This window comes from Alligator sinensis, unplaced genomic scaffold (genome assembly GCF_000455745.1).
Source record: "Alligator sinensis unplaced genomic scaffold, ASM45574v1 scaffold78_1, whole genome shotgun sequence".
NCBI lineage: Eukaryota > Metazoa > Chordata > Crocodylia > Alligatoridae > Alligator > Alligator sinensis.
In genome coordinates this window covers 1,609,846-1,626,546 of record NW_005842171.1, presented here as the reverse complement: position 1 = coordinate 1,626,546, position 16,701 = coordinate 1,609,846, and the positions used below count along the sequence as shown (strand labels likewise).

Here is a 16,701-nt window from a genome sequence, read left to right as displayed (position 1 = left end):
TCCACCACCACTCTCTGGGTGTGCCCCATCAGCCAATTTTTGACCCATCCAACTGTGTAGGCATCAATGCCACAGTCGCTCAATTTATTAATGAGAATGGGGTGAGAGACAGTATCAAAGGCCTTCTTAAAGTCCAGAAAGACTACGTCCATGGTGACACCATCATCCAGGGATTAGTTACCTGGTCATAAAAGGCCATCAGGTTGGTCTGGCAGGACCTGCCTTTGATGAATCCATGTTGATTTCCCCTGGGCATGATGTCCCCTGCTGGCTCCTCACAGATGTGCTCCTTAATGATTTCTTCAAGGATTTTCCCCAAGACCGATGTGAGGCTTATGGGCCTATAGTTTTTCGGGTCCTCCTTCCTCCCTTTCTTATAGATGGGAACCACATTAGCTAGTTTCCAATCTCCGGACACTTGCTGGGTCCAGCTGGGTCCTGGGGTCTCTCTGCTGCCCAGCCGGGCTGGGCCCTTGGTGGCAGGACCTGCTGCCCTCAAGGCCCCTATGCCACCTGGCCAGGGCAGGGCGGGCCCGGCCCATGGTGGCAGGACCTGGCGCGCGGGGACCGTGTGCTGGGCCCAGCCAAGTCCTGACGCCCTCAGGGCCCCTCTGCCACCCAGCCAGGCCCATGGCACCAGGACCTAGCACAATGTGCGGGGCCCAGCTGGGTCCTGCCGCCCTCAGGGCCCAATCCATGGTGGCACAACCCAGCACGGCGTGCAGAGACCATATGCCGGGCCCAGCCAGGTCCTGCCGCCCTTGCTGGCCCTCTGCCACCCAGGCGGCAGGAACAGCCCCAGGGCTGGCAGGACCTGTCTGGGCATGGTGTGCAGTCCCCACACAACACACCTGGCCCTGCCGCCATGGCCCCAACCCAGCTGGGTGGCAGAGGGGCCCTGAGGACGGCAGGACCCAGCTGGACAGTGATCAGGGGGGGGTCCCCCCCATGGTCCCCTCCCCCTCCTCTAGCCCCCCTGACTCCTTACTCACCAGCACTGGAGCCCTGGTGCTGAACATGCAGCCTGGCTGGCCGTGCGTTTCAGCACCAGGACGAGGGGCCAACCACGGAGACGCTCTGGCAGCCAGAGCATCTCCCCAGAGGACCCAGCCTCCATTTGCCTGCCCCGCTTTTTTTAGACCCCTGGATATCCAGGGGTCCAATTTTCTCCCCAGGCTGCAAACTTGCACCATGGGGAACATATTTTGTTCCCACACGTGCCTCTTGCCCTGTCTCAAAGGGGTCTGAGATGGGACAAAAGGCACGAACACACTTGTCTGGATGCGCCCATATACTGCAAGTTTCAAGTTTGCTTCATAATTTTAAAGTTTCTTCTCATCTTTGATACACTTGAATCTTTAACTCTGACAAGGCTACAAACATGACACTTCAAGTTTTGCTTGTAGAACAGGGGTTGTCAACTGGGGGTACTCAGAAAGGTTGTAGGGGGTATGTGCAGGTGGGCAGATGGGGGACAGAGTACACCCTAGGGCACAGCGGCGGTGTCTTCCACGGCACGTTCTCCTCTTACCTGGGGGAGGGGGAGGGACACGCTGGGCGCTGCTGGCCCCACACTGCACATCACAGCGCCTGCCCAGTCCCCTGATTGGCCGTCACCCTCAGCCAATAGGTGGCGGTAGCGGCCACATGCGAGCTCTCCCCCTCCAATCCCATCTGGCCCCCCCTCCCAGCACTGCCATTAGGAAGGGCATGGGGGGGGCATGCGCCCCCAGATCTGCATGCAGGGCAGGGCTGCACCTGTCTGTTCCCAGTGGGAGGGCTGGGCCCCCCTGCACTTGGGGGGGGGGGTGAGGCTGGGAGCAGGTTGGAAGACTACAGCAAATTCTGCAGCCCCCTCCCATAGCCCCCCCATGCCAGTGCTGCCACCGCCCGCCCCGTGCACAGCCCAGCCCAAACCCCAATGGGAAGAGAGCAGTGCTGCCCTGGTCCCAAGCTATCCCATACACAGATCTGGGGGCACGTGTCCCTTCCATGCCCTCCCAGGGTGCACGCAGCTCAGTCCCGGGGTGCACACAGCTGTGCAGTGCCTCCCCTGCCCCACTGCCTCTCTCACCACAGGGGGGCTATAGAAGCAGGGCTATTGCGGGGGGGAGCTTCAGCCACTCCAGAATTGACCATAGCCACCCCCAACCCCCCTCCTAGTGCCACTGCCACCCACCCCAGGCATAGCCCAGCCCCCACCAGAAAGAGCCCGCTGCTGCCTCAGCCGCAGGCTGCAGCCTGCCCCACACAGATCCAGGGGCAAACGCCCCTCCCCAAGGGGTGTGCATAAGAACAGGAGCCTCCCCCCACCCTGCATCCCCCAGACATACTGCTTGTGGTGTCGTCCCACACTCTGCCCCGCCCCAGCTGTGTAGCACCTGCCCCAACCCCACTCCCTCCTGCACCGCAGGGGCCTCAATCTGCTCTCACCCCTTAAAACCAAGAAAAAAATAAGGTGGTACAGGAAGTGGAACTTTGAGTTAGAAGGGGTACACTTATTTAAAAAAGGTTGAAAAATCCCTGTTGTAGAGTACTAAATTTTGCTCATAAAAATATAGCTTTTACTGATGCTACTTTTAAATATTCTGCAGTATGGGCATCTCTTGATGTATTAACTGTTAGTGCAAGATAAACAATGCCATTTTCTGTTTCCACAGAAGCACATATTAGTGAATCATTATGTATATTGCTTCACCCATCAAGACTCATTTTAACACTTTTCCCTTCAATGTACTTTGCACAGTGTGTCCAGTAGCCTTCCAGTTCTGCTAGAGGGAGTGGAACTTGGCCATAATGCCTGAACCACGTTAATGAAGTGTTTGTTCTGGCCAAGATGAAAAAAATAATTTGTTACATAAATGAACCAAGGAACCTTTCATCTATGTTTTCTTGGGGAACTTTGCTGGTTGTGATTATTAATTGATCCATAGTTTTACCGGACAATGAAGAAAGACATTTTTTAAATACCTCAGACAATGAACTACTCATATGTTTAGTTGCAGCATGGCTGGTAGTACCAATAGATGATACTGAAGTCGCAGTTATGGCAAATAATGGATGTTCATAATTACATGCATACAATTACAAAAGCTGGACCTTGAAACAAAATAGTTAAAGTCAGTTGCATATTCGATTGGCACCAATAAAAGAAAAATTCACGTTATCAGCAATCAGCTTATTTTGGCCACTGTAGCCAATAATGTCACTGATAAGTGCTATGTGCACTGGCGCAGCCGCACCATCCACACAGCCAGAAATAGAGCTCAGTGGCTTGGAGAGGAACATCCAGCCATTAAATCTGTGGAGGGAAAAGGTGCCTGGTGGGGCAGATCGAGGCCCCCCATGGTGAGGGAGGGAGTGGGGCGGGGCTAGAGGCAGGTGCTGCCCACCCAGTCAAAGCGGTGAATGTGAGCCCACCAGGAGCGAGGCAGAGCCACAGGCAGTTCATCTGGAGGGTGGCACCCTGGTGCTGCGCGCACCCCCCAGGGGAGGCAGGGAGGGCACGTGCCCCCCTGGATTTGTGCATGGGGCAAGGGCAGGCTACCTGTTGCAGGCTCAGGGTGAGAGGCTGCGCTAGCCTCTTCCTGTCAGGGGGAGCTAGGCACTAGGCTGGGGCTGCACAAGGGTCAGGTGGCGGTGATGCTGGGAGGGGTGGATCTACAGGGAATTTTGGGGTGGCTATAGCCCACCCCATAGGAACCCCTCCCAGCACTACCCCCACCCGCCCCAAGCGCAGCCCCAACCAGGGCCAGCCCCCCACAACCAGGAAGAAGCCACAGCAGCCCCTGAATCTGAGTCCGCAGTGGGTAGCCCACCCTCACCCTGCACAAGTGAGGGTGGGCTACCCACTCTCACCTGAGGGTGGGCTACCCTCTCAGCTGTGAGAAAAAGATTCTCTTTGGAAGGCAGGAGCCAGGCATGCAAACATGACCTGTCCAGTAAAGTTCGTTTTGGATGATCATGGCCTCAACGCTGTTGGAATTTGCTTCAGCCAATATGCTAATGTTTGTGCGTCTATCCTCCCAGCTAATCCGAAGGATCCCGCAAAGGCACCATTGGTGGTACTTTTCCAAGCTCCTGAGATGTCTTCTGTATGTGGTCCAAGTTTCCAAACCATACAGCAGAACTGGAATGACAGTGGCTTGATAAACCAAGAGCTTTGTTTCAGCAAGGATGTCATGATTTAAGATGACACTCTTACTCAGACAGCCAAAGGCTGCGCTCGCCCAGTTCAAGCAGTGTTGTATTTCCACATAAGTGTCTGCCGTGGAAGCCATCTTTCATCAAAGACAGGTGAAGTGATCCACATTCTCCAGCAATTCTCCATTGATTTGAATGGAGGCAGGGTTTGTTTCTCCATTTGGAGCAGGTTGGTAAAGGACTTGCATTTTCTTGACGTTTAGAGTTAGGCCAATATTCTCGTAGACTTCCGAGAATACATTAAGAATGGTTTGGAGGTCCATTTCAGATTCAGCAATGACAGCATTGTCATCTGCATACTGGAGCTCCATTATGGATGTTGTCATGGTCTTCGTTCTGGACTTGAGTTTGTGTATAGGATGGATGAAAGACTCTTTAACATCAACAATTTCAATTCCAGGTGGGAGCATTCTTTCAACAAGGTGCATTATGGTGGAGATGAAAATGGAAAACAAAGTTGGAGCAATGACGCAACCTTGCTTCACTTCAGTTTTCACCTCAAACGGTTCTGTTCGATTCCTGTTGCCGAGTACCCTTGCTGACAGCTGTCGTGTAGAAGTCTCAGAACACTGATTAACTTCTTTGGGAGGCCAATTTTGGACATGATTATCCATAGGGCTTCATGGCTTACAGAATCAAAGGCTTTAGAGAGGTCAATGAAGGCCAAATAGAGAGGTCGATTTTGCTCACGACACTTCTCCTGAATTTGACATGCAAAACAACTAACATAATTGTCATCCATTTATCATTTACTAGCATTGTAATATATGGTAGGCAAATCATAAAAATGGTTAAAAAACAGTAAGTTTACCAACTAATTTATCCAGATGGCTCAGAGATGTCCATATAACCATCTTTAAGTTAACTACCTTCTGAGAAGCATTTTCTCATAATGTTGCTTCATTCAGACTACTAGACTTTACATCTCTTTGTTGCACTGTTTACATGTGGCACATGTTCCTCTCTCTCGCACAGAAGCGCAGAAATTGCTTTAAAAAAATTCCCCAATAGGGTCTTTTTTTTTTTTTTTTTTTTTTAAACAAACTGCTGCCATGGCAGTTTTTTTCCTCTGAAATCAATATCATCTATGCTCCACAGAATGTTTGTCCTTTACCTACATTGTCTTGAGCCCAGCATTGGTCCTTTCTACTGTACACACTGCTCCCTCTCTCTCCTTCACACAAGAAGTTAACAACAAACAAAGACTCCTTCTACTGGTGAGAATTCACCATATCCTTGACTCCTCCCCCCCAACCAAAACAAAACGTTTTCCCCCCCCCAACAATCCATGATTCTGCTACCCTTAGCCTTCTGTGCTAAAGTACTTTTGGTCTGGAGACATGAATAGAGCACTTGAGAAATTAATAATTACATCACATCTCGATCCATTTGCAGAGGGGCCCAGAAAGGCCATTTAACTGAAGTACCCAGAACCATTCAGAAGCAGGGGGTTAGTAGTTACTGAGCAGTTTTTCCCTGAGCTAGAAACTAAGCCTCCATTATGGACTCAGAATGATAAATATTCATAATTTGAGAGCTAAGTTAATGAGAGCTCAGGTAGAAAGAACAAAACAGGAGTCTGATACTATTCAGGTGGACTCTGTGGATAATCCTGATTAATAAATACACATGATGGTGTCTGCTGGAGTCAGAGGTCAGGTTCTAACACTTGCAGTGACTTTGCTGACCCCTTGCGTCCAGCAATATAAACTGTGCATCCCTTACAGGGTCAAGCCCCTAATACCCAAAATGCTGTGCCATATTTTTAAAGCTTGGCCTCAGAAGTTAGATATGTTCCCCTGTAGAAGAAAATCAGCCTTTAATTCCAGAGTATTTAGTAGAGGTTTATTGACTCAACACACAATTTAAATTAGTTTAATAGATTATACTAAATTTATACCTTTGCTTACACTGTATTCAATTCCAATTACATTTTAAGCTGGTTCATATTTAAAAAAGGAAAACTTAATTTTAATTTAAACTTTTGAAAAAATTAAAAATCCAATGTAAAAAAAATTCAATTTCTAATCATCATTATTTATCCACCCTGAAGTGATGGTCTTGCATAGCTAATACTTCTCCATACTCTAAAGCCACAAAAATTGAGAATTCTTCCTTGCCCAAGGGCTTCTAGTACCCTGATGGTATGTATTGTCCCTCCCAGGTGGCCTTGACAGAAAAATTTCAGAAAGGAACTAAAATAGTCTCCAGCCAACTAGAACAGCCGAAACATTATGCAGTTTTTACTGCATTTTGGCCATCTGCTCCAACTCCTTCCTACCTCTCTTCTTTGTTTACCTTCTCTTCCCCTGCACTTTTGAGTTTATCCACACGTCCATCCGTCTGCACTTTAAATGCACCTTCCTCAGCACTGCTTGATTAGAAGTTTTCAGGGCAGAGACCAGATGCTACTCTTTGCAATGAAAATATTTTACGTGTTCATATTTTAACAAAGCATTAAGTTACAATACTATCCCAATATGGACACTATACATGAATATTTATCATCAGCTCCAATTAAATGAAAAGCATATGTAGTTAACTACATGAGGGAAAGTAGTAGAGATTGCACGCTTGTATTTCTGTAACAAAACACAAATAGCAGACATTATTTCAAACCCTAAACATACTGTTTTACTAGATTTGGAAAGAAAAAATAGAAACACTCTAAAGTTTATGGAACGGCACTTTAAATGTAAGTATCTCTGCTGGAAAATATTTGTTAAAATAGAAGTCTACTGCACTAAAGACTCATGGCTCACTTATTGACAAGAACTCAGAAGAACTGATGACTTTTCTTCCCTTTTCTTTTCCCTCATACAGAAAAGCAAGTTTTGAAGCAGTGGCCTGCAGGCCTCACCTCTCAACTCATGAAAAGGGCATGAAATGGGGGGGGGGGGGGGAGAATAGAGTTTGTTAAAGACCCACTTATAGTACAAAACCAAGCCATTGGCAAATAAACTAGTGGGATAGCACCAGTATATACACACCAAAATGCTCATGTTACCCATACTAATTAACTGTTTATAATAGCTCTGATCAACAGAAAGGCTTGTACTGCACTCCAACAGGGGTGTTAAAATTACCCCATGCTCCAGGCCAGACGCAGACCACAGAGCTCCTTTATGGGCCAGATCTAGGCAAAGGGACAGTAGGGACCAGCAAGGATGGCGGCGCTAGGACAAACAGCAGCAGAACTGGCAGCTATAGGGCAAGTGAGACTAATGTCAACATGGCCCTCACTAACCCTGCTCTGCCACTGGCCATGTCCACCATGCCCAAGGGCCCCAGACTTTGCAACAGGCCATGACCCCCATTTCTGGTAGAAATTTGGCAGAGCTACAACTGTGGTATCAGGCAATAAAGCTAAGCTACACCCTTTTAAGGGAGAACAATTTTGCTCTTCCGACTTGCACGTGCAATTAAATGATACAGCCATAGGCACAGAAGCTGCATGCCCATGAATGGAAACATGCACTCTGTAATGCCTCAAAAGCTTTTGGAGGCACCACAAAATGCACGTGGCATGCGTGAATAGGTTTTCCATGCTTCATACTTGTAGCATGGATGCAAAATTAGGTACTGGGAAATTCCAGCATCTAAAAAACATGGAGAAAAAAAGCAGAGCAGTGCAAGTGGCAGCAGTGTGTGCTGCCCAAATCTGAAGCCTAACCAACCAGAGCCATGCTCCAGCTGCCAGTCAGACTCCCGCTGAAGCCCCTGGGAGGCACCCCCAGGACTCCAGGTAAGGTTGCTAGGGCCAGCCCAGGTACTGGCCCCAGTCTCCCCTATCCTACATGGGGCAATTTGCCATGCACCGGAGCGTGTATGCAGGGGCATTCGCTAGGGACAACTAGCAGCAGCACAACTATAGGAAGCTGGTAGCTATCCCTGGGGAAACACATGCATGCTCATGGGGATGTGCCCATAGAGACTGAGGATGTTCCACCTCAACATTACATGGTATAGGTTGTGTCAGTATAGGGCCTTGGAAACTGTCATTAGCTGTGAGGAAAATTAATAGCATACAGATTTAATAAGTGAAAGCACTGCATGGCACTGCATGCTTACAGATGAGTGAGTTCTAATATGTGGCAGATACAGTCTAATATTTAGTCTCCTTCACAGGAAGAATAGTGTAAGTCAGGTATAAAAGTAGCTCCTACTCAGGACAGCTCAAAGGCAATGAAAATAGATAGGCATTTTCCCCACCACAAAGTAGCGGCATGTAACTTTAAGTTTCTATTTCCTCATTTTCAAAGGTTCAAGTTTACATTACTTTCAGGACATACTCCCCAGAAGCCAGCTCACATAAGAGGAGGTTAGGAAAAAAGTTCAAACCACACCAGGGAGAAATGTGGAAAGAGGACAGAGCTCAGATCTCCCTTCAATAGAACAAGGCTCCCCACAAATCTCAGAGAGGCCAAGACGACAAAGGACTCCCAAATGCCAGGATACATGAGGAAGCAAAACTGGCAGCTCCTATACACCCAGAGGGGCAAGAACCTCTGCACACCCCCAGAACTCACCGATAGCCTTGAGCTTCAACCTCTGACTATAAAGTTCAATTTCTCCCTCAAAAGGACAGAGCAGATGCCATGCAACACCTTGCTTCATGTTCTGTCTAGGTGCAAACCCCAAATGACAATGCAAACCTGACAGCTATGCCACAACATTATGAATGATTGATGAGCCAAAGTAATCCTGGCAGCAGTGGTGGCTGTAGCCATCGTCAGCTGCACCACGGATATCTGAATGTGCTTATAAGAGTCTAACGATGAACTTCTTGTTACTGCATCTCCGGTTTTAACTGAACAGATGCAAATGCTACAGACCACTGGCTATGGTATAAACTAATATAAACAAACTGCCCCAGTGCCACATGAGGATTCATCATATGCTAACTTAATAGGCAAAGACAGATTAGAGTACACAACCTGATACAACCAGTCTTGTTGCTCTTAGGAAAGCATTTTGACACTCATGTGGCCAATCCCACTTGCCAATTCAACTGCAGAAAACACATTTCATGGATAATACAGTTGCCAGGTTTGATATAAATGGACTACAATAATAAATACTAGAATAAAAATCTAAGTTGTGACACATCTTTTGGTTTTGGTATCACCATACTAAACAACTGAGAGATACAGGAATGACTACAGAACAGAACAGGTAAGCAACTGCTAGCTTACCATCAGTTTTTGTGCCACTGGTTTTGCATTCTACAATGACAGCGAGTAGTGCAGTGCTGAACCACCAGTATCCAGTGATATTGAAAAACTCACAATGTCAAGTTCGGAGTAACCAAACATGAACCTGACATTGAGAATAGTGATAGATAGATAGATAGATAGAGCACAGAGAGGTTGTCAAGAAGGTGAGAGTCTTTAACCAGAAAGGAAATGTAACTATGTGTGGTAAATATACTCTCATTAATATTGTTAAAATATGTTATGTTGCTGTCACTTCAAAAGATGGAGGGGCAGGGAGGAGGGAAATTAGATGCGAAATATCTGAATATGCTTATAAGAACCTAAAAGTTGACCTCGGTATTATTGAATCTGCTGTTAATGATTTATAGCTTTACTCTATTACCACAATATATTCTGTGCTGATCAGTATGGTAGCACTCTTACTCTCACCAATATGCCAAGTCACCGGGTTCCTTACCATATTTTGCAGAGAATACAAGGACCATTCCCAGATCCAACAACAAATGAGAGGAGTATCTAAGCAGAGTATCTCAATGCTACGTGAGACTGATAAGGAAATTCAGGGGGGGTCACAAACCATCAGGTGGTCCTCAGATAGTGACATGGAATACTTCACAAGCCATCAATAATTGCAAGATAGCTAAGCTGGACCAATGTGCCAGAGGTGAATACAGGGACACAGACTGAGATGACTCCCACCTCCCAAAACAACATGTTATCAACTGAACTGTTAACACTGCTTTCTTCCCACCATATGAACTGGAATATCTAAATGTGCAGGTTGCTACTGAAAACTCACAGACCATTAACCCCCAAAATGCATACTTGCTGTGCCTGATCACATAATTGTACTATGGCTTTTTACTGAAAGCATTTCCTCCAGTAGGTACCCAAAACATTCTATGGTAGAATGCTTATTCACAGGCTAGCAACTACACAAGCAGAAAAGGTGAGGCTTACTGGCTAGAGAGGGGTTTTTTGAGACTATACACTAGGGTATGCCAGGAAAGAAGCCAAGACCAGCACAGAGAGAAATGGAGCCCCACTTCCCAGCTCATATGAGCCAAGTCAGAAGACAAGCATTATCCAAATTACAACGTATCCACAAGCATAACTAGAGGGACTTTTATATCCCAAGGTGGAGAGGGCTCCTAAACAAACATGGACTGGAAGTAATATTAGAGCATCAGGAGCATGCCGACCCTATTTGCCCTACCATCTATCATCATACCCAGCCTCCCCATTCCATTTCTCCCCTACCCCTTGCCAAAGACAAACCTTTCGTTCTCCCACCTTCCTTTCCAGATGCAATTTTATTTTTGAATTTTATGCTGTAGTCAAGTTGCACATTTTAAAAGGGGGGGCACAAAGGGGGAGGGGAAGGGCTTTAAAGGAGGTAGTAAGACACCTCACCAAACCAAAGACTTCTGCCAATGGGTGGATCAGAATCATCACTGGCTGCAGATGAGACTCAACAGCTACCAGCTACCCCCTCATTCCACCTTGCTCATATGAGAACTGGCAAGCTAAAAATAAAAAATATTCAGGTATTCAGTCCATACATGATCAGTGCAACGGTCTGCTTTACAAACATTGGGCTCAAGCCCATCCTGGGAGGCAAACTCCAAATACTCTTTCCAATTTTGCTTACTCAACATATCAAGCGCCATATACTAATTGCGATAAATGTTAAGTGACTGAAGCCATTAATGGCAAAATAGAGCTACAGCTTGATCCCAAATTAAAGAAAAAGCTCAGTCTGTCAATCTTAAAAAAATGCTGCTTCCTTTTATGGTGCTGTGTCTTGCAAGTGTCAGCAAATGACATCCAATTTTTCTTTATACTACTCAGAGCCCCAATCAAGGATGTAAAATTTCAAAGCAATTCAAGCCGTCTTGTAGATTGTATAGCACGTGTAATCAATATTTAAAAATAAATGGGTTCTTAACTTTAAGTATAGCAGAGCAGGAACTCTAAATGCATTTCTTGGAGTGAAAGTCAGTAGGTTGCCCTCTTTGTATGCAATCATTTCATTAATGCAGGCAGTCCTTGGACTTACGACACAATTAGTTCCTGAAAACCACGTCTTAAGTCAAAATGTTGCAACTCAGAACCGATTTTCCCATAGGAAACAATGTTATAAATGGGGGATTAGTTCCTGAACAAGGCCTGATACCCCATTTTCACCAAAAATAACCCAGAATTTGGTACTCAATCAATTATAGACGAGTAATATAGCTACATTCATGTATTTATACTGTAAATAGCAATCATATTGATTTGGAAGGACTTCTTCGAGGTGAGTTTACTGAACTTTTTGTAGGGCTCATGACTGTAGTCTTCCCAGGAGTCTTGGCTCCAGGATTTTCTGGAGTCTTGTCTGCTTTTTTAAAGAAAGTTTCCAAGGAAGTCTGGACAGATGTTTTCCAGGGAGATAGGCAATGCAGCAAACTTGTTCACTGGTGTGGCATCACATCGGATCAAGCATTGTAAAGTCGAAACTGATGTCAGAGAGTTGAAACAGGGTGTCAATTTATAAATTATGTAAGTGCGAAACGTTGCAACTCAAAACGTTGTAAGTCGAGGACTGCCTGTATACACCTATGGCTTCAGGCCACACACACAACTGATGGTTTATGAACAAGAAACCTAAGCCAATAAAATAAGCATCTGGATAGTGCTAGAATCTTCTACCATTGTCTGTAATGATGATCTAGTAGTAGTAAACAGCATTAACTGGCTCACTGTCCTCTACAGTAGAGCAACAGTATGAATGCTTTTACTTCACCATAACTTTCATTATGAAATATGAACTTTCATTTCTACCCAAGAGAACCTTTACAATCTTCTCTCCTATGCCTGATGAAGGGTGTTTGTGCCCGAAAGCTTCCAATTAAAGACATTTCTTTGCAAAAATCTTGTTGGTCCAATAAAAGATATCACCTTTACCACGAGCCCCGACTGCTTTTTCCTCTAGATCAATACAGCTACAACCTAGATACCCTTTACTTCCACCATAAACATCATAGATATTTTGTTGCTTGTTTAAAATGAGATGTGACACACAGTAACTACTTTGAATTTATGGTAGGTTTCCTCATTTTCTACACATTTAAAAATGCATCACATCACAGCCCTACAGTAATTAACACATGTACTCTTTCTTAAGTTTCTATAATACAATAACTAAATAGACTTTTGAAGATGTGTTCTGCAGAAACATAAGAAAACTCCTTGAACAATAAATTTATCAAAATCTGATATATATATGGAAAGGAGGAAATAAAAACAGAAACATACAAATCAAAATAAAAAGGCCTGATATTTTCATTGATTTTTACTATAATTTTACTATAATTTTTGGCCTCAGAGATAAGTGCATAAAAAACCTCAATCATGGGCTAAGCCAAAAGCAGAAGTCAAATGTCCCAAGCCCAGCACCTTACTCGCTGGAGCTGCTGTTCAATAGGCAACTAAAGGGTGGAGAAAGTTGGGAAAGGTGTTCCTCAGTCTCCGGGGCTATGCTTGCCTTCCACACCCTCCCTTGTTCCTCCCCTCCCGGTTTCTGCCCCCGAAGAGCAGCACAGACTAGTCCTCAGCTGCTTTTCCTCCCTGGAATCCCGGGGCCGCTGGGGAAGAGCCCGTTGCTAACCTGGCAGGGCAGGACGCCGCCGCGCCCGGACAAGGGAACAGAGCGGAAAGCTACCGGGGGGAGGGGGAGTGGAGCGGCCCAGGAGATCCCAGCGCCGCGCCCGTGGCTCCCGCCCCATACTGACCCGCTCTCCCCGAGTCGGCTGGGGGGGGGGCCCGGCTTCACCCGCCCCCCACCCGGGGCCGACTCACTCGGCCCCGCTCACTCCTTCCAGGCTGGCGGCGCGGGAGAGGACCCCGCCCGCGCCCGCCGGAGCGAGGAGCCGGGCCCGCGCCGCCGCCCTCACCTGGCTGTGGGACACGACGAGGCTCCGGTTCCCTTCCCCATGGTACTGCCATTCATTCTCGTCCATCTTCCCCACTTCCATCCCCCGCCCGAGCCGGCTTCGCCAGGCAAGTCGCCGCGGCCCCCGCCCCGAGCCAGCGGCCGCTCACGAGCCAACCATCTGGTCTACGCTCCTCCACCCGGTCGCTACCGGAAATCCCGCCCTCCGACGACGGGTCAAAGGGCAGCCGGAAACGCAGACATCTTTGGTTGGGTAAGTGCTGCGGAAAAGACCTCAAATGAGGTCGCCATCTTCCGTCATGGCAGAGAGCGTGAGACGGCTGTACGAGAGAGATGCGGGTCCGGCCTGCACCTCCATCTTTCATGCGGGCAGACGCTAGCTCCGTCACGTCTTTGTCATCCTTCGCGAGTCTAAAAATGAGCCTGTGCGAATGGGCGGGGCGTGCACATGCGTACTGGGTCACTGTAGGCTGCTCCCCGACGCGGGCTCTTGCTGGAGCTTCATCGGCCCCGCGCCGCTCGCCGTGGCCCTTCAGCTGGTGGGAGCTGGAGCCACGACCCCCACAGCCCGCCCCTTCGGCTGTCCCGCGCGCCGAGACCGGCTCCTTCCGCGACCGGCGGCTCCTGCCCCGCTCCAGGCGTTGCCGAGAGGGCAAACCTGCCTCCGGCCCGACCGAGCATGAGGTGCTTCATGACTGGAGTCTTATTTCATTTGTTCTCTGCATGAGTTAGTTTTGGGATTGTTTCCTAGTGATTTTAGTAGGTGTCAGGCTGCCATCAGGTGTGTTGTTGTGGCTTAAATATGTGTATGTATAAGTTAGGGATTTTTAAATGCTTCATAATTTCTAATATAATAAAGGGTTTAGTCTGTCTGTGTGTCTGCCTATCCCTAATGCTTTTCGCCAACTGCACGTGCTGCCAAAACAGCAAGCGGCGATTGGTTGCGCAGGCTTGGGCGGGGAGGAGGCAGGGGTGGGCGCGTGAACCCAACAGCTGGCAGGGAGGTGGAGCTGGAGGGAGCCCCCTCACCAGTGGCTGACGTGGGGGCGGGGCGTGCAGGGAGTGTTTACATGGCCGCCCCAAGGGTGAGGGGAATGGGTGAGGGCATGTAAACACCCCATTATTTTACATCTGTCACTCATGACGGACAATTGGATAGTACCATATAATGGTAGTTTTCCTCCCGCAGTCCCTTTGGATGACCACGATTTTTCAAAAGGCAAACTAGTTAAATGAGCTCTGCTGTCTAAAACTGCCATTGTGTGTCATGTACATACATTCCACCACCTAATGTAATTATATGTATGCTCTATTAAGACAGGGTACTGTACTTTGAAATTGTTAGGTAAACTAATGGACTCATTACACAAGAAAATTCCCACTAATATTAATAGGCATTTTCACTTTAAGGATAGTATTTAGCCTTCTATATGTTTAACATTTTGCTTTGTTTGTTTTTAATTTCACTAAGTAATCAAATCTCACCTTTATGTTGTCTTTCAATTGACTACATTCTTTATTTGAAGAATGTACATCCAAAAGCTTAAATGTGTCATGTGGATGTCATTCATGCAAGTAGGAGTATGTTTGTAATGAACATTTTTGCTCTTTGAAGAATTTCCAGATACGTGTTTCAGGTAGTCATTTTAAAGAACCCGTTTCTTTATTAACTGAAAAAAAAGCTGTCCCTAGAGCAATGAAAATTAAATCTGCCTATTTCTACTACAAAGTGCATTAAACCATTCTTGTATGTGTTTGGTTAGAGATGTGTGGGGGGCCGTGGGTCATTTCTTTATAACATAATTTTACTATGTCTGCGAAAATAATTTGAGATTAAACGTTTTAGATTTTTTGTCAAAAATATATATATTGATAAACACTGATTTTGTATTATCAGTTTTATGTAAGTTGAAGTATTGTAAAGCAGGGGTGTCCAACCTTTTTGGATGTGGGGCCGGATCATGAACTTTTTATCACCCAGTGGGCCAGCGAGCTACATTCAAATACCACACAGGAAGGGTATCACATCAGGATGTGTTGTTGTGGCAGAAATGCCACCGTCTGTCTCTCCAGAAATCTGTCCCGGTCAGCTTGGGACACTGGGGTTGAATTCCTAAGGGAGGGGGGATTTTCCTCCCTGCCTACTGTGACAAAAGCCTGGTGCCTAGGGTGTGGTCCCTCTGGTCACCTGAGTGGGGGAGGGAAAAGCCCCTGCTCATCTGCCCAGGTAACTAGTGATGCTTTTTAAATTGGTTGGCTAGCTGCCAACATTGCTGGCTTCTGTTGGACTGGGCTGCTGAGATCAGAAAGGCTATGTAAGGGCCTGGTCCAAGGAGAAGGGAGGATAGAAGTCATTTTGCCAGCATGAACCAAACACCAGGACACAGGGAGAGAGTCTGATCCAATTGAAATGCTCTCTCTCTGGAAATCTCTGAGCCAGATCTCTACCATCTTCTGGATGATACTTGTAAGTGTTTCTAGAGAGTTAGTCAGCTCACAGTGATGCATTTGCGTATCAAACGGCTACCTCAGCCAGACTGTTTTGCTCAATGGTAATCCCTTGATAGTGCTCTACCTCTTACCCTATTCTAACCCTACCCTTTGTAACCAATAAACCTTCAGCTGCGTGCCACTTTTCCTGGCCAGTGCTGACCCAGCTGGGTCCGTCCCGTCTGGAGCAGCATGCAGCTGAAGCCAGCTTCCCACGAGCTACTGGGGATGGGAGGAGCCCAGCCAGGTCTGCACCGGCCAGCAGAAGCGGCGGCAGAGCCATGTGCCGCTCGGGACGGGATGAGCCTGGCTGGAGCAGCAGGGGCTGAGCTACATTTTCCCCCTGGCTGCGCCAGTGAGTCCTGAGCAGCACATGGCTCCACTGCTGCTTCTGCTGGCTGGTGCTGACCCAGCCAGGCTCCTCCCATCCCTAGCAGCACATGGGAATCTGGCTTCAGCTGCATGCTGCTCCGGATGGGACCGACCCTTCCGGGTCAGCACCAGCCAGCAGAAGCAGCGGCGGAGCCGTGTGCCGCACGGGACACCCGCGCAGGTAGGGGGAAAGTGCTGCTGAGCTCCTGCTGCTCTGACCGGGCTCATTCTGTCCCGAGCGGCACATGGCTACTCTTCTTCCCACACGCACCTGTTGGCAACGTCAAGCTGATGCAGTGCGTGTGGGAACCTTGTCCCTTCCCCAGACCTTCAGCAGCCATTAGGAAGCTGCTGAGGGGCTGGGGGAGGGACAAGGGGTGGGAACGAAAGTAAACCATGTTTACCTTCATTTCCCATTGCAGCACTGTGGGCCACAGAAAATGGCTTGGTGGGGCGCATGGCAAACCGCGGGCCCGGTGTTAG

The 16,701-nt window shown here is 47.6% G+C and overlaps 1 protein-coding gene across 5 annotated transcripts in view; it reads right to left on the bottom strand.

The window, feature by feature from the left end:
- Positions 1-13,536, bottom strand: part of IPPK (inositol-pentakisphosphate 2-kinase) — a 132,902-nt gene extending 119,366 nt beyond the window's left edge. For 4 of the 5 annotated variants that reach the window (XM_025206721.1, XM_025206719.1, XM_006025876.3 and 1 more), the window contains exon 1: positions 13,358-13,536. In XM_025206721.1, coding sequence (XP_025062506.1) covers positions 13,358-13,409 — 52 coding nt within the window. In that variant the 5' untranslated portion in view covers positions 13,410-13,536. Of the gene's footprint in view, positions 1-10,832; positions 10,946-13,357 lie in introns of all 5 variants that reach the window. The other variant, XM_025206722.1, reaches the window with a different exon arrangement.
- Positions 13,537-16,701: the final 3,165 nt, after the last annotated feature.